Genomic DNA, 18,789 nt, shown 5'->3' with positions numbered 1-18,789 from the left:
AGTGTAAATGGATGGGAAGTCAGGCAGGGGATTGAAACAGCAGCTAAGCCAAATCTGAGGTGTGGGAACTTTTTCTCCTAGAACTGGAGACTGTCATGGTCACAGGTTGTCATTTGTGTTTTGATTGGTTGCCAACCTCAAGAGGGCGAATATTAGAGGGTAAACGTCAGGGGAGGAGAAATATGGACGCATGAGGGTGGTGATGAATGCAAAGAGCAAATTGTTGTTGAGACTGTGAGGAACAATGGCTGATAACCCTGCATTTGGGTGTACTTTCTAAATAAATGGAAATGAACACAGAGCGTGATTGGCAATTGGAGGCATTCACTACGCTGTTCACTACAATGCTATATCACTAAAAGGCAGCACATTCATGCTTGGTTACTGCTTTAGCGTAGATTAAAGACAAAACCGGAAGCCTTGACATCATCTGGTTTGTTTTTCATCATGGTGTCCACTGATTCGTCTCCCTCTTCTCATTCGTCAACCTCTGACAGAACCCCTCCACCCCCCAGAAGAAACAGTCCGGGACTCTCTGTCTCATCTCAGTGAGTTTTCTGTAGTCTTTCTAGATTCTACCATCCCTCATCCGCCCACTAGTCACCGGCCCAGTGAGGTTCAACCTTCTATCAGCTGTTGATAATTATGAGCAGCAGTAGCTCAGTTATTAGGGGCTCGGATCGGGGCGGTCCAACGCGTACAGTGTCCGACATCAGTCCACAACAATAATGCATGTCTATATAGTAGGTGTGTGCATGTGTGTACTTCTGGCCTATGTGTGTGTGTGTGTGTGTGTGTGTGTGTGTGTGTGTGTGTGTGTGTGTGTGTGTGTGTGTGCATGTATAACATTTCTTCTAGTCAGCTGACCTCAATAAATGTGATCTATAAATGACTCTTTCCCAGGACGCCTGTCTTTCTGTGTCTGCACCCATTATCTGTTCACCTTTTACCCGGCTGGAAACGGCTTCTCTGATTCCCTGCTGTGGATGTTCTGCTGTGTGCTGGTTGTCTTTCTTTACCCGATTCAAAACTGCCATGCTTGTTGCCAAACGTAGTCTTTAGGATGTACCAGGAAGTAGCCTTTTAGCATACCTGGCCAGTCGTTTTAAAGCTCTTTTGGGTCCACACTTTCTCTACCAAAACGGTCGGTCTTTGAAATCAATGAGGGGGGAAATCTCGCACAAAAGACACATACAGGTTTCGGCTGACTGTACTCTGCGACAGTGTGAACACAGCAAGTTAAAAAAGACCAAGTTGCAATGTGAGACAGAAACAGACTGAGTGAGAGAAAGGTTGAAGAAAGAAATAGAAAGATGATGACGAGAAGAAGAATGGGGGTTCGACTATTTGAAAAGGAAGTGAGAGAAAAGAAGGGAGGTGATGGAGTGAAGAGAGACAAAAGAACAGAGGAAAAGGAGACAGGAGAAGAGGGGGGGGATGTGAAAACTGGAAAAGAAGGATCATGAGGTCTAAATACTGAAGAGGAGGAGGAGAAAAAGGAGGGGAGGTGGGAGGAAGAGGGAGACAGATGAGGGAGGTGACAGCTGGGCGAGCTGCCTAGACAAGATAGAGGTTTTGGACTGTGTGTGTGTGTGTGTGTGTGTGTGTGTGTGTGTGTGTGTGTGTGATATGTCAGGGATAAATGGCTATTATCACTATGACAATGTTAATTACAGCCAGACTATTAGGCCTGAGGAGTGCCGGCTCATTTATTTGGCTGCAACACAGTTGTGTGTGGGCGTGTGCATGTTTGAGTGTGTGCCTATGCGGGTTTTCTTTTTTTTAAATACTTGTAAGTGCATGATTGTGTGTTTGTGACTGTGTGTATGTATATGTTTGTGTGGGATAGCATCCAATCTATTTGTTAGACAGAGCAATTAATTCAGGCTTTGGCCAAACGCTAACATGTTTCTTGTGATCTATAAGACTTCAGACTGATTATTTCTAACTAAGCTTGAGCCAAAATTCCACTTTTTCATTGGGAGAGTTATTTTAAGACTTTCATAACCATTTCTTAAAAATCATTTCAAGAATACGTAAATACAAATCGTGCATGAACTACTTTGAATTTCTGGTTGCACAAGGAGTCTAAGAAAAAGGTTTTGTGAACATATTGCAGATTTAAGTTGTGGCCTTAAAAATGTGTCATGGAATGTTTTCTCTACAGCTAAATCTGTATTCAGTAATATAGAGAAAGTCTTTTTTGACCGGTCTGGGAACCAATGCCATGCATATCACATATAACATAATAGGACAGGAGTGGAGAAGAAAGAGAGTTTTAGATTATGTTAAAGACAATATACCATGAGAAAAACGAAGTGCTATTTGTTTGAATTAAGTTTACCTTTTGCTAACAATAATCTGAATACAGAACTTTGAGTTGGAAACCACTGCTTGTCGTCCCGGGAACATGTGGACCAAATAACAAGTTCATAGCTCCTTTATTTATTTTGTAATCATTTTTTATTGACGATTCCCTAATTTTTCACCGGATTTTGAGCCTTTTTTGAGGCTCTCCCCCGTGATACCTGTTTATTGTTTTATGAGAAGTTCTATAAGGTAAAAATAAAAGAAGAGTACTTCAACTTGCCTTGTATTGTTGTATTTGAATATATTTCAATGAGAAGTATATTTTATCACGTACATTATATTGGGTGAAATTCACCCGACGTTAGTGATAGTGTGACTATTTTTAATGTTTGTGTTCTAGGGCTATTTCATACTATCATTTTTATCATTGTCTTATGTGTGAACACATATTACACTCCTATACAACATTTCACTGCAATTGATCCAGATTCAATTGCTGCATCTCACTACTGCATTTTATTTCTTAAACTGCACTGCAACTTTTATTCAATTTTTATTTTATTTAGCTTTTTGACTATTTTAATGTTTTATTAACTGTTTTAAATCCTGTTCTCTCTGCTTTGATGCTTTTAATGGTTTTACGTGAAGCACCTTGAATCGCCTTATTGTGGAAATGTGCTATACAAATAAACTTGCCTTGCAATGCCACTTCTTTGCTTTATACGTCAGTGTTTATTTGGCAAAATTGCATGAACTAGGCACAGCATCTAATATGTGGAGGTGTACAGGACTGATAAGAGCTGAGAGCAGGCGTGGATTGGAGGGCGTTTTGGAAGGTACTGTTGATCCTCGTGTGACTAATTCAACCACACACTGTGCGATGAAACATGTCCAATTGATAACGTCAAGGCAATAAACTCCCAGCTGGTGGGTGGACAACAGTGAGAGACTTTGATTATATGAGGTGAATGTGTGCAGTTGTGTGAACTTCAGGCAGAATATTTGTCAAAAAGTGCATTGATGCTTTGGCAACTTCCCTCATAGCTATTTTGTAAATGATGGTTGAATGGCTCCTTTGGCGGCTGGAAACAACCATTGCATTGACGTGAGGAAAGTCTGTGTTTGTTATTCCTAACCCTCCAGTCTGACCTCCTTCCTCAGTGGACTTCCTTGCTCTTTATTCTACACCAGTTTCTCTGATCGTCTAATACTGACGCAGAGGGTTTTACAGTGGGGTTGGGACTTCTACGCTCATTTTAAGACCAACCTGGGTATGGGCATCATTTGAATGGCTGCTATGTTGAATATACTGTTGATCAAAGTCTGTCAGTCAAAAGGAAAGATTTTCACTGGCTCCGCATTCTAAACCTCAGCCAATGTCTTGCTGTCCCACCTGTCTGTCTGTCACAACACTGATTGCAGCCGCTAAGGAGATGCTAACAAGCGTATGTGGCTATCTGGGAGAAAATTGCCCTGTTGCTGGGGCAATTAGCACATGCCTAACCTACTTTTTTTCCCTGTCTCACTGCCAGCACGGAAAGCAAAGGTTGACTCTACGGGCTGAGGCTCCCTTGCATGCTCTCTTAACGCTTGTGTTCCCGTCACAAACGCACGTTATGCACACACAGGTGCTAATGGGGTCAAAAGGATAAGTCTTCTTGGGGACAGCGTTTAGTTTGCCAGTGATAATTATGCAAAGAGCTTATTAGAGCAGGTATAATTAGCCGGAGAGACTGGTGTTGTTTTAAGCCTTTCCTGAAACACAGACTAACCAGGAAAATATATGATTGTGTGTTTGTGAATGCCTACAATGTGTCTATGTGTATGTCTATGTATACTGATGTATACACACATATATATATATATATATATATATATATATATATATATAAATATATATATATATATATATATATATATATATATATAAATATATATATATATATATATATATATATATATATATATATATATATATTTATATATATATATATATATATATATATATATATATATATATATATATATATATATATATATATATATATTTGTATTCATATGTATCCGTATAAGTAGGTATGTATGATTTTATTGTATATGTCTTTGTCTACTGTCTTGACTTTTTGCTTGGGAATAAGATTGTGTATTTGATGGCTTTTGACATTGAATTACCTTTGAATAGTGAGATCAACATGTGGCACAACGTAATAATGTCAAATGCTTGATTCTGTTTTTTAGAAATGCAATTACTTAATATTTCTGTCACCATATCAACATAATTACATCTAATCTACGTAAATATCAAGCAAGGAAACTAAACTTTGTAATTACATAAATAAGTTTGTGTGCAAAGTTTATAATGAGGTAAATATAAGCAGAACTTTTTATGAAAATAATTTGATAGAAAGCTATCACACATTTATTTATATGCATGTGTCTAAATATGAATAACCTGTAACTTTATTTGAACAGATCACATCATAGTTATTAGATCCATATTCATCAAAGCAGCTGGTAATTTAATTATTTGTTGTCGCACAAAGACTTAGTCTTTTATTATTTTGTGTTATTGAGACTGTTTAATATATTTTTTATCTTCTGAAAAAAACCTAAATGTTTGAAATACATAATGGAAATGTGAAAAGCAGCTGACATTTTGATCCCCTCTTTACAAATGTATGAAACGCAACAATGCAAAGGAGATGGAGGAGAAGGGAGAGAGGAGGGAGTCGTTTTAAGAAGGTAAATTGAGAGAGGGAGAGACGAAGAGATAAAACAGGAGGGAGTAGGGATGAAGACATTAGGTAGATATGAATGCTAACAGCCCCTCTCCCTCACACACACAAACCACTCTTGCAAAGGATCCCGGGGAAAATTGTACTTTCAATTTCCAGACCCCTAATTGCATTAGACCTGCCCTGCTCTCGTCTCCTCTCTCTCTTGTCCTCTTTCTCCCTCTCTCACTCTTTTCTTTCTTCCTCTGTGGTGCCCAGGACTTCCCAGGGACTATTACATGGTGCTCCGCACGTCCACTGGGTCCTCCTCTCTCTCTCTAGCGCTCTCCCTCTCTCTCCCTTCTACGCCCACTTCTACCATTTTAAGCTTGTCTAATTTCCTCACTCTCGTGCGATCTATTTCTCTACCCTCTCTTAAAATCGCCGTCCTTCTCTCTCTTTGTCATCCTTATTTCACTTCTATCAATTAGTCAAACCCCTCCCTTCTTTTTCTGTCTATTTTTTTTCCTCTTCCCCCCCGTCCCCCATTGTCCCTCTCTCGTCACCCCTCTTTCCCTCAACCCAACTGTTTGGACCTAAACTAATTTATCTTTCTCCTCTTCTCTTGCTCAGCCACCTCATCAGCCTGTCGGTTGGTTTCCGCCCACTTCTCTTACTTCTACTTAGCTAACTCAGCTAATTGCATGGGAAGGAGAGTGTGCAAACTGTGTAGAATATAAATCTATACCTTACCATCTGTATCCTTCCCCCTCTGTGCTTGACTGTGTTTTTTGTCTCTCGATGATGCCTTCTCACTTTCATGAATTTATTAATTTGAGCAACAACAGCAGTAGACCGAATTTAATTTGTTTTATAGCGAGACGGTTGCCAGTTTTAACTCCAAGCTGTCGCCCTGGTAGCAAGACTGTGCTCTGCCTTTTACATCGTTGCTGATGTATACTTGAGCCCAGCGTTCAGTCCTCCACTGCTTTAGTGGCCCATGAGGACATTATGGTTGGACTAAGCAGCTCCCGGGTGGGATTAGATGTAACTGAGCATGAAGGAGGTTGTCCTCAGCTTCTGATTTGGTTCATGAACAAAGCAAAAGTCAAATCAACGAATCTATTTTTTTTGTCTCCCTCCATAACTCATCTGACTCTTAATTTCCGTGGGTTTTATGTGGGTTTCCAACAACAAACCGCAGTGGGTGATTCCACTTTTTAGTTTCTCCTTCCTCTCTTTGATGTAATCAACGGTAGTGTTTGGGTGGGTTAACAAAACATTGGCCTTTGGCCCATGATGACTCATCCCTCACCTACACTGCATTTGGTTGCATAATATGAGCGAAAAGTACATTGTTTACTAGGGAGTACTTGTAATTGCCGGTAATTTTTACTGAGGTCATGACTTTGCTCACTTGACTCCGAAAAGAAACAGTAGTAGTGCAATAGCATGACTTGATTGATGCAGACATTCATATATTTATCTCTTTTTGCCTATACCAACATTCTTCTTTGCAATGTTTTTTTTTGGGAAGTCGGAAATGTAGTTTTGTTCTGACATTACTGTTATGGCTGCAAAGCATGGAGATGCTTTGCAATGATGGATAACAATAAGTGACAGACATTTGCATTATATCAGGCAAATGTTTGAAGAGGAGCAAATCTTCCTTTCAACATACGTTGCCCAGGGCCTTGTGCCTTTATCGTACTTGGTTCATTCACTTTTCATGCATCTTAGAAAGTAAGAGCAGTGTCTTCCTCTAGCCTTATATGTTTTGTCATTTTATTACTTCACCACCACACTTGCAGTTCTAGCTTTAAACATTGCTCCCTCTCTCTCTTCCACCCCTTTCTATTTCTCCTATTCTTTTTGACTGATTGGAGCGAGCTAGATCTGCTCGATATGGAAATGAAACTGGAGCCCAGGACACGCGAGTTCTCAGTGACCCAAATGCATACACTGTCACGCATACATGGAATATGTCATGTGTGTTGATTAATTGGCTGGTTGAAGGCTAGTAACAAGAACATACTGTAACTGAAGTACGGGGGGCGGGCATCGGTGAAGAAAAACAAGACTTGCTGGAACAGGCTTACAGTAGTCAATAAAACAGCAGTACTAGAAGTTAATAGGATTACCGGGTTGAACTAGTTAACATATCTGACAGAGGAACCCCTAAACATGTCAGGAATTGCTTTTAATGAATATTGTGAAAAACAACACAAATAATACTACCATGATTTAATAATGGTCTTGAAAAGATTTACTATTCTGCTTTCTCCTCCCACCCCGTAATTATAATTTGGTGATTTTATGAGTCACTAGAGAAAATCTCTGGGGTTCAAACAAAATTACCGGCAACCATACCAAGGAGTGTGTGAGTTAAAATAAACGGAGAGAACCTGGGGAGTGTGTTTGTAATATTGATTCCACAGTGTGTTGCTTAATGTTAGTGTAAATTAGCAATCACAGGCTTTTAAGCCACTGCTGGCGCACACACGCACACGCACACACACACACACACACACACACACACACACACACACACACACACACACACACACACACAAACAGAGAGAGGAAAAATAGGGAAATTGAGAAAACAATAGCTACAGACATACAGATAAAGAAAAAAATACTGGGGAGGGAGAAAATGAAAATAGGCTGCTTCTAATAGACACACAGACCGTGAAAATGGTAAGTCTATAATTGAGTTTGAAAACTCTGTGTGTGCATGTGTGTCAGCTTTCATCAACAGATTATTGACTACTGAGTTTTCTCTTCCTACTTACTGATTTCCTTTAAAAGAGAACCAATCAGAAGTGGTAAATTAAGAAGCCACTTAGGGTAACTGCTCTACTAAGAGGGCTGCACACACACACACACACACACACACACACACACACACACACACACACACACACACGCACACACACACACAGACACACTCACACACACATGAGAGCAAACACACTGTAATGTAAAGGCATTATTACAAAAGGGCACAGGTAACGTTTCAACAAGGATGTCAACATGTTGTTCATTTTCATCTCTCCTTCTGTGTCAATCAATTACAACTTCAGACATCGGTCTCGGAGAACACTTTACCGCTAACATGTGAAAGATGAGTACATTTTAATTTAACGTATTCAAATCATGCTGATTTCACAGATATAGTACATATTTTTTTCTCTCTCTCTTCCTCACGTTTGTGGTTGTGCAACACCCTGATTTCCGGTAGAGGTATGTAATGGCGCTCGGGAACATAACACAACATTATTACTGTTCCAATTTATCAGCCGCTAAAATGCCTCTAAGAGCAACGGAAGTATAGCAGGTCCATTTCTGACCTCCCTTGTTATTCTGTTTTTATTTTGTCTAACATGACGAATTGTTTTGTCTCTCTTTCTCTGTCCATTTATCTTTATTATTTCCTCTCACGTTTTGTCATTATCACAGAGATTGGCTTCTTGTAAAGCAGGTAAAGTCAGAGATGTATAGATGGAACTAAGGGCAGGCCTTTTCATTTTCACAAATAATAACCACATTCATGACACAAAACTGGGTCCCATTCGGATTCTGAATCCACCTCGCGAGCACTGAGACGCTGTCCTTGGTGCTGAAACATCAGCAGTCGCACCACTACTGTGCTATGCTGCATTGTGCTTTATGCTAGTATGCAGCACAAACTCTTCGACTACAACCACACACTGATAACAACCCTGTGGTGTTTACATACTGTTCTGTACACACAGTTAACAGTGTTTATTTAGATCAGTTAAGAAACTATACATGTTCTGTATATACCAGTGTCACTGCTACTACTACAGCCATTATTATTATTATTTTAAATGGGTTTTTTTAGCAGCATTAGGCCAAACAGATCTCAAGACTTGCCAATTCTAAATAACCCAATGGGAAAAACTAAATGTGGAATGATCATTTGCAGAATGTAAATAGTGGATTTTTACACATAGTAAGATCACATATGGACATGTATTCATCTGCTGCCTAGTGACAAACCAAGTGCAACTTTTTTTTTATAAATGTACATTTCTGTCTCTACCACTTTACAGTATACGCCTCCATTAAGATAAGCAACTGTGCCAATAGAAATGTGTTATTGTCATATCTCATCTCGTGACATGTTAACATAATCGGTAGGCTCTTTCAAGCAGACTGTGATAGCCCCAGTGAATGGGAATACAGTCGGAAGATACAATTCACAGACTGTGCAACACAGTTGGGGTAGGACAAAGCAATTGCATTAAGAACCAACAGTGGATTTGTCAGAGTTGTATATTGTGTGAAGCAAAGGGTGTGATTTAACTGCCTCTTAACTATGAATATTGTGTACTTAAACTGTTTATAGCGTTGCTTAAAAATTAATCAAGTTTACAGCCTTTCTCCCTCAAAGGTTTTCAGAATCAAATTTGAGAGGACTGGCTGGGATAAATAAAATGAAAGTTTCTCACCAAGCCACCATGTTTGAAAGACATCAATTCAGTTCAACGACCGGCTGCCTATGTGGGTTGCCAAAGTATTGACTGCAAGTCCACATTTTCACTTCACCAACAGTTTGCTCCACCCTACTGTTCCCTTTAAGCAATATAATATTATATATATATATATATATATATATATATATATATATATATATATATATATATATATATATTACTATTATCCACAGTTTACTACAATCCAGTTTGCTGCAGCAAGGGAGTTGTGAATTATTGTGATTTGGTTTGTTTGAGGAAGCAGTGGCACAGCATAGGACATCTGGTACAATGAAATAATGTATATCATTGTATTTATTTGGTTGGGGGGGCTACAAATTACAGTAGATTACAAAGCCAAACATTATTTTTAGATAAATTAATGGTTTTAATAAAAATCTTCCTCTCTCAAATCTCATTTCTATCTGTGTATATCTGTCAGTCTAACTCTGTTTCCATCTCTCTCTGGCTCTCTTTTTGTCTCTTCTCCCCCACTCTCCCTAACTCTTTCTCCTCTCCTCACCTCCCCACTCCTGTCTAAAAGATGGAACCAATTTTTCAGCCCCCGCAGGAGACAAATTACTCCTAATAATCCCTTGTTTCCTGAAAAGGGTCCTCTTTCTTCCCCACTCAGCCAAGAGACCAGAACCTTAATGGATAGGCGGAATTAGGAGGAACATGTCGGAGAGAGCTTGATAATGACAGGCAGTGTTCTGCTTTTCATCATTGCCTTGTAAAGAGAGAACTCACTGCATTACCACATTGGTATTGCTGATAAGCTGACTTTTGATTTGGGAGATGGTAGAAGATTTCTGAGGTGGAGTTGAATCACCCAGACAGATCAGACAAAGAAATTATGTTTAAAGCCAGTGCTGAGTGCTCCTGATGCAGTTATGTGGGAAGTTTTTTTGGTTGTTTAAGAATGTAAAAGTTGTAAAGATCCCACAATGTGTCACATAGTTGTACTTGCGATATTATACTTGTGTTCCATTCCTCAGATGTGGAATTGTTTCGGAAGGAGGATGCAAGACTTTGTGAAAAGCTTTTACATCCGGCTCACTTTGAAGATTCTAGCTCAAAATGTGATTCCTTCCTCCGATGACCGAAAAACGTTGCCGCTTTCATCTCAGTGACCCTCTCTGCGACAGACACCTCAAACAACCAACTCGCAATCAAATACCTGGTCAGCAGTTTTGATAAACAAATCAGGAGGCCCCAATGGCTTGTGATAGCAGCCATTTTGATGCTTTTACCCAAAAGAGAGGGTCAATAAAGAGACGGAGAGAGAGAGAGAGAGAGAGAGAGAGTGAATTAAACTGGGTGAGGTGTATGTATACAAGTATATGTGCATTTGTTTGTGTACAAGTTAACTTATTCTAACATACTTAAGAAACAAATGTATTTTCTATAAATGTAAATTGTTTCAATCCACAACTAGTTTAACACTGTGACATTTAACTATAACAATGTTCTAGCAGGTGCAGTTTTTCTCTTCTGAAGCATTAAAATGATGAAAGTGAGAACAACTGAAACAGCTATTTAATTGGCTGATAAGATTCAAATACCTTCTATCCCAGACGGTAGTGGACGCTCAGGGATTTGATCAGTACGAACATAATGAATAATGCGAGGGCCTTCAGAGTTACTGGGTCTCAAACTATGAGAATAATGGTGTTCATCCCTCGAGCAGAGTTCAAGAGACTTCTAATCTAAGAAGCATTGAAGCTGTTATGGAGGCCTGTGGTTACTTAGTCTTGCATAGCTAGACCTATCTGGGTGGTTGCAAACTGGCATCCACTATAAACACTATAATACTTCCATTGGATAGCTGTGTTTGTTTTGTCCATGTATATTGGATCTACCCCTATTAAATAAACCATAAATAAATACATTCTAAATAAAGATCTACACACTGCTGTGTCAGCGGTCTGGCTCCACAAGTTATCATTTCATCAAAAAAACTCTGGCTTGTTTGTATTTCTTTAAACTAACCATGATAGTCTTGGGCAGCGCTAAGCACAGGATGCAGCGATGCTGCAACTGCAAAATAGGGAGTTGGAGGGGAGGAGTCAGACTAGTGGTTACCAAACACATAATCAGCCACTCCATGTTTATTTTGTCCTATTTGAACCCACAAGGGGATCAAATGTATTCTCATTTTAGCGGGAACAAAAACAAACAATGAAGTGTGTGTTATACAAAATATAATCGAAAAATAATAATAAGAAAAAGAATAATTAAAGAGTATTTCAAGACCTTTTTTTGTCAAGTTAGTGGTAATTAGTGACATAAACAGACACATTTTAAATTGATGCCTACAAAACTCAAGGCTCAAATGTAAATACTTTTAAAAAATCTACTTAAATCCCAGATTTTTAACTACATTTTTTTCTATTTTATGCTTCTGTATTAAAGTATACAGGGGTGTGAGATGTAACATTACTCACCCAGAGCTCCATTCACACTGCCCTTTATAAAAAAAATTAAAAGCTAGCAAAATCCTAACAGCAATGCTATTTGAAATGATGCTTTCAAGCTTGCTTTTATAGTGCGTGAAAGAGACAGGGGTTGCAAAAGCCCTGAACCAAATTGGGTTTTCTCACTAGGGCTTTGTTGTTTGAAGGAGGGCTATATGGCCAGATTAGCTCTACCTCAGTGGTAATGGAACTGGGAGTATTTTGAAAATCATCCTCCTCCTCCTCGTCCTCCTCCTCACTTTTTAGCCTGAGGTTCTTGGTTGCTGTAGCCAGAGCAACGATGTCTGTTATGGGATGTGTCTGTTTTGATCTGTGAATGTAAGAAGTAATGGTGTTGATGATGAGAAATGTTACAGATGATGCAATCTTTTCCTTCCCATTACCCTGTCTGATAAAAAGTCCAAAGTCATAATTTCCATGTATAGGTTTGCTCTCTCTTCCAGACAACGCTTTGTTGGATTTAACTCAGTTTTGACTATTTGATGCCAATAATACACACAGTAAAATAAACAATACAAAATATTTTATTTTATTTGACTAAATAGCTAACAAAAATTATTACAGTTTTGAATATGATTGAGACGGCTTGTGACCATGATTTGCCAGGAAGGATGAATAATGAGAAATGTACAGATTGGAAAGAGAGGGAATAAGAATGAATCAAAAAGTGTATTGATCTTTTCCATTCACTTTCTCAGAGTTGCATTATTGAGGTGTAATTTATTTCCTTCTATCTTCCAAGTATGCACATAATAACTTTGTTTTCTTCAAGTTATACTGAAGTCTTGACTCAAACAAGACAATTAAGTTCCTTGTCTAAATGGAATGGCGCCTATCGAGACCTAAAGAGCCCAACTGCGCTTCAGTTTCACCCGGATTGACACCTGCCAGCATGTCACATACACGGTGTAGGTGTAATGTAGTAATGTAGACTACCTGCTTGGTTGTGTGTGTGTGTGTGTGTGTGTGTGTGTGTGTGTGTGTGTGTGTGTGTGTGTGTGTGTGTGTGTGTGTGTGTGTGTGACCAGAAGGCTTGTAGCAACAGCAGGGGGTGAACAAGCTGACCTTTAGAGCTTTGATCAACCTGAAGGAAGGGGATGAGCTGGAGGTGTCAGCAGGAAGGTTAGGAGGAGGGAAATGGAGGGACAAATCTAGTCCAGCATAAGAAATGTGTGCTGCTGGGTATGTCAACATGTATACTCACAGATATCTGTAATTCAATTAAATTCTGTATCTGTGTTCATCTATCAAGTCATCTCTTACCTGAGCTAGTGGTACGATTCCCTGTATGTCAGCATTGCTGATGTAGAGGTGTGAGACTTTCTCTGTTTGCCTGGAAGACGTCTGCGTGCCAGTTATGTACTCGACGTTCCAGTGTAGAGTCTGGGTCGGCACCAGGTTGATCACGTTATCCACCTCAAATTCCAGCTGCATCACTTCATATGATGGACTTTCCAACCTGCAGACACAGAGAAAAATATGTTTTATTTAAATCTTTCACATTTACTATATTTCTTGCAACGATGCCTCATTTCCAAAGAAAATCCTAGGCAGACATTAGTACTGGTGACATTTTAAGAAGATACATAATGCTCGAAAAGTGAATTGTAAAAACATAGCAGTATTGGCCATGGTGACCAAAGAAAATCACTCTCAGGTCTCATTTAGGTCAACGCAACTTTTATATCCACTTACTCGTGATAGAACAAGGCTCTGTCACAGATAATGTCAGGTTGCCTTTCGGAGAAAGAAACCTCACTTTAAGGGAAGGATTCATTTTTGGTAACACAAGTCCAGAGTATCTGAGTAATCAGTGAAGCAATACATTGCCTGCACAATATTTGGAGCTGAGAAAAAAAATCAGTTGTTTACATCTTCGCCAAGCATCTACTGCGACTTGTGAAGATGTGATTATGATGATAATAAAGGCGATGATGGCGAGGATCTCGGTGATGGCGGTGATATGATGTGCTTCTGCCTTGAGATGAAAGTAGATGAAAACGCAATCCGCGTGCGCATGTGTGTGCGTGTGTTTCTGTAAGTGTGTGTGGGAGAGATATGAGGAGTCAAATACTGCCATCCAAAAATAATGATACATTTTACAACCTAAAGGATAGGAGCCATTCTGCTTCATGCTTCCCGTGAAGAGGAAACGCCTGTATAATATGCATTCATGTGCCTCTCTCCTTATGTTGGCGAGTGTGTGTGATAATAGCATTCTGTTTATGATGCTAAGAAGATGTGCTCTTACCACAGACTAGTAGCATTGCACACAATGTTTTTGATGCAGGTTCTCTATCTACTTTAGTTTAGTTTAGCTTAGCATGAAGACTGAAAACAAGGGACATAGAAGCCTGGCGTCTAAAAAAGGAAGAAATCTGCCTCCAAAGCCACTGTGTGAGAGTGATTCCAGGAGAGATTATCAATCTTTACATCATTACACGGATCTATCAGTTATTATCAAAATAATCTGTTAATATCATCTCCAGATAATTACTTTCAGATTCAATTTAAACTTTCCATCTAAAAAAAAGGAAAACCTTTCTTTATTTCTACCTCTCTATTCTGATTCTTACACACAGACATTTGTCATTTTGTCATTTTGACAACTTGGATTCATGCTGCACATCATGCCCTCACAGCTTTACAGTCATTACCCGCTTTTCCTCGCTGCCTGTCAGACTGCTTCCTATCTGCTGCTTGTGTGAATCACACACCATTGTATCATTTGTCCCCACAGAAAGTCTTTGCATCTTCTTCTAGACAACGATGTCGGGGCTGTATTTGGAAGTCAGGGTTGTGGCCAATGGATGACCAAAAGACACAAAATCTAAGACAATGTTTGTTGTACTTTTATCTGTCGCACACAGAGCAAAAGAAACACAGCGGGTCTGAAATAAAAAACGCTTTCTGAAATGAGACAATATGTCTTCCGCGGTCAAGATAGCAGTGAAATATACCAACTCACAGTTCCCAGTGAGAGCAACACACATGGTCTCCTGGGTGGGGTTTTGCAGATACAAATTCATCACAGACCAAAGTCGACCGTTTCAGTGTCAAGAGAGATGCTTTAAATAATTTAGATACTGAAAAGCAACTGAAAATATCGCTGACTGAACGTCCGACTTTATTGTTTTGGTTCCCTGCCACTGACATTCTGTAACACACACATGTCCAGCGGCCAGTGGGACATGAATTAAAAAAAAAGAAGCAAATTGATTTTTGAGTCAACGCTTTAACGGACACACACACACACACACACACACACACACACACACACACACACACACACACACACACACACACACACACACACACATCAAATATCACAGACCCTCAGCAATTGGCTTTGTCATGACCTTTAACCATCATATTGGTGTGTGTGTGTGTGTGTGTGTGTGTGTGAGTGTGAGTGTGTCTAAGCAGATGGGGTGAGCGATGTGTTACACAGATGGAAAAAACTGATGGGTGTCAGCTCCCCTTGACCTCTTCCAGATCCTTCCATCATACTTGCTTTTCTTTCATCTATCTCTCCCCATGTTTCTGCTTCTCTCTTTCTGTTACCAAACCCAACCTGACATCATAGTATAAGGCACTTGCCTTATGTTACATGTGTTACATCAAAAATTGCAAAATAATCTCAACTGTCTATATGAGGCACCATTGTCATGTGTAAAGCGATAATATGGCCCTAAAGCTGAAAAATTTAAGCTTGATTTTTGAAATTTTTCATATCTCTTGTGAAAACATACCTTCACTCATGTGGACGAACTGTTTTGGTAATGGAAATTGGTTTACCAAAGGTATTAGGTTCACAAAAGCAGTGGAATATATGAATAAAATGGTAGATACATCTAAATAAATGTCTAATTCCAAATTTTGTATTATCGTTTTTTGGGTAGAAATGTTGTCTGTCACTACTTTCATCAAAATGAGAGGAAATGAGATAAAATGAGACTGAGGAATGACATACTATACAAACCAAGCTGCATGGGGTGTGTGCAAATGAAAACATGAAGATTAGAAGAGTTTTTGTTTTCAAACTAAATAAGTACTAAAAAGAAAAACAAACTATTTACAATGTTAACACAATGTGCATGTTTCAGTTTCAGTTTTGTTTTTTCAAAACAGTTTTCAGAACAAGACCAACATATGTACTCTGTATGTATGTACTATGTACTCTTTACCAGCACATGGTCGTGTGTCAAGTCATGCAGAGTAAAACTGAACAGCAGATCTGAGCGCAGTTGCCTCTCTCTGTGGCCAGTGTTGTTTTTTAGTTCACTGAAAGAAAACACTGTTTTTTAGGTGGGTAGTGTGTTGTCAATCTAACTGAAAGCCAGTGTCTTTTTGCAGCGTAGGTGGGTGGGTAGGTCCTTGGGTAGTTTCACACGAAATGTCGACCGACACCTGCATTGACAAATCACGGTGAAAGGCTGTGAGCTCCTGTGAGAGTCACCTAGGAGCACACAGAGCAAGGGAGTGGAAACGCCAGACTCTGGCGGATGTAACAACAGAGGATTCTTATTTCTGTGCCGTTTTTTCGCAGAACTATTAATATTTACAAAACGTAAACATCGTCAAGCATGCCGGCGCCCTTCAAGACCCGGAAAGGTTAAAAGGCACTATAGGCACTTTATATGGTAAAAACAAACAATAAAAGCAAAAACAATGTACACAAGCGAGATGACATATAATGGCAGTTTCTGAATCACGGTTAACGCCTACTATTCCTGATTCTTTTCTCTCAATAGAAATGTACCATCTAGAGAATGCAATGGTAAAACTGGAAGTGGAGTGGCCTTTTATGCGAGTCAGAAATATACACACTCAATAACATCAATTGTAACTGAGATGTTGCAATTGGTTGTAAATTGTACATGTCAACATGCAATTACTGTCACATAACCCCCCAAATGTCAGTGCAAGTCTTTATTTATCGCAGCTTACTGATGTCGTAAAATCAGTAAAAACGAAGGACCTTGTTAGATGAAGTGAAATCAATCTGGACTGGAATGTCAGCTCAGAACCACTGAAAGCTACTGCAATAAAGTGTGGTATCTATCAATTAATCAAGGAGCCAGCTATAATTGGTAACACTAGCACTTCAGTCCTTGACCTTATATTTACAAGACGACCCTGTAAACGACGAGAGTAATTCACATCACAATATCAGCTCACTCGCTTACACACGCTCTTAGGAAAACTGCCAAAAAACCTGAGACATTTTTTAACCCCAGTTAAGCCCCTATTTCTGCAATAAAATAGCACTATGTGTTAACAGTATCTCTGCAAAGTTTGACTTTTATTAAGTAAAGTTAAATATTTTTAGTAATTAATTTAGTGCACATTGCGTGTACCGTAGGTTTAGGTCCGCTGAGAGCAAAAATGCTCTAACTTTCTTCCTGGACCTTGGAAGCCTCTGGTTCCACAATAGAGGAGCATCGTTTCATCCATCAATAAGTCATATTTTTTGTCTCACAAAGGATTTGGCGGTATTGGCGGATTCTGTAGGTCGTACGCTTTCCAGAAATAAATCATGTGTGGCATCAAGCTAAGAATATGAAAGTGATATTTCCATAACTTGGGGAGCTCTCTCAAGTCACTTTTGAGTCTCCTCGAGTCATATTGTTGGTTTATGTTCATATTTATGGTTGAATTGTGTTATAAACATGTAAAATGGAAACTACTACTTCAGTTTGAAGCAAAAATGAAAGATATTGATTGGCGCATTGAACTGTCATTTCAAAACCCAGAAGAAATTCTAGCTGAGTTCTATGAGTTCAAATAATACGCAAAAACTACATTAATACTCATGGCTGACTAAAAACTACAAGAAATGAACTCTGAAATTCTGCAACAATTAAAGACATTTAATAGAGCTCAGAAACAAATACTACTCCTAAACTACACAAGGCTAAGGCTGTGTATTTACAAAACGAATTATTCCAACTGCCCAAATCTAAAACATCACACTGAAAAAGACACAGAAAAGACACGGTAAAAAAAACAAGGCACTCTGACTGAAGTGAAAAGATGGCATGTGCTTTCAATGATTATTTTGTTACGTCTGTTCAAGAACTAGTTATTTGGTGCTCTCTCTTTCTTCTTCTTCTACATCCACCAAGGTTCTTTCTCCGAGATCACACAGAATGAACTGTCTGATACTTTTGAACTCTTTGAAACATTCTCGCGCTTGTGATATGTATGATTTAAATATGCATTTTCTTAAGTCTCATGCTGACAGCTTTATGCCTCCTCTCCACTATCTGATCAATCTCTGTATGAGGCTCTCTATCTTCCACTCCGCCTGGAAAGCATCTCAAATCATCCCCATTTTTTAATCTGAGGATCCAACTTTTGTTTTAAACTCACAGGGCAATATCCTTTTTAAATGACAAAATTATTGGAAGAAAAGTCCTCCCACCAATTAAACAACCGTCTTGAAAGCACTAACTTCTTCAGTGACTCCCAATATGCTGTGCGTTCTATCCAAACAAGCAGGTCTGCATTATGATTATTTTCGTACTTTACTCAACACAGGTCATGTTGCTAGAGGCATTTCACTGATTTTCATAAAACCTTTAATACAGCAAATCATCACGCCCTGCTAAGCAAGCTCGGCTCATTTCAACTTTCCACCTTTGTGATAATGATGCTCTCCTCATATCTATCTAACTACTACACACATCATCCAGCCATTAAACTTTACTCTCAGATCCAGCACAATAACTCTGCTCCACCACTTACTGCTCTACTTCCAAGACACAACAAGTCAGGAATACA

General features: G+C 39.1%; 1 protein-coding gene across 1 annotated transcript in view; it reads right to left on the bottom strand.

Moving 5' to 3' along the window:
- The window catches only part of LOC306739729 (transmembrane protein 132D), a gene marked incomplete at both ends in the record, with an annotated part of 218,612 nt that overhangs the window by 45,226 nt on the left and 154,597 nt on the right, over nt 1-18,789 (bottom strand). Inside the window, one exon of the mRNA XM_079221772.1 lies at nt 13,267-13,462. Within this exon, the coding sequence (XP_079077898.1) occupies nt 13,267-13,462 (196 nt within the window). The remainder of the gene's footprint in view (nt 1-13,266; nt 13,463-18,789) is intronic.

This window comes from Taurulus bubalis (assembly GCF_910589615.1).
Source record: "Taurulus bubalis genome assembly, chromosome: 8".
Lineage (NCBI taxonomy): Eukaryota > Metazoa > Chordata > Actinopteri > Perciformes > Cottidae > Taurulus > Taurulus bubalis.
The sequence above is the reverse complement of the archived record's forward strand: the minus strand, read 5'-3'. Positions and strand labels throughout refer to the sequence as shown.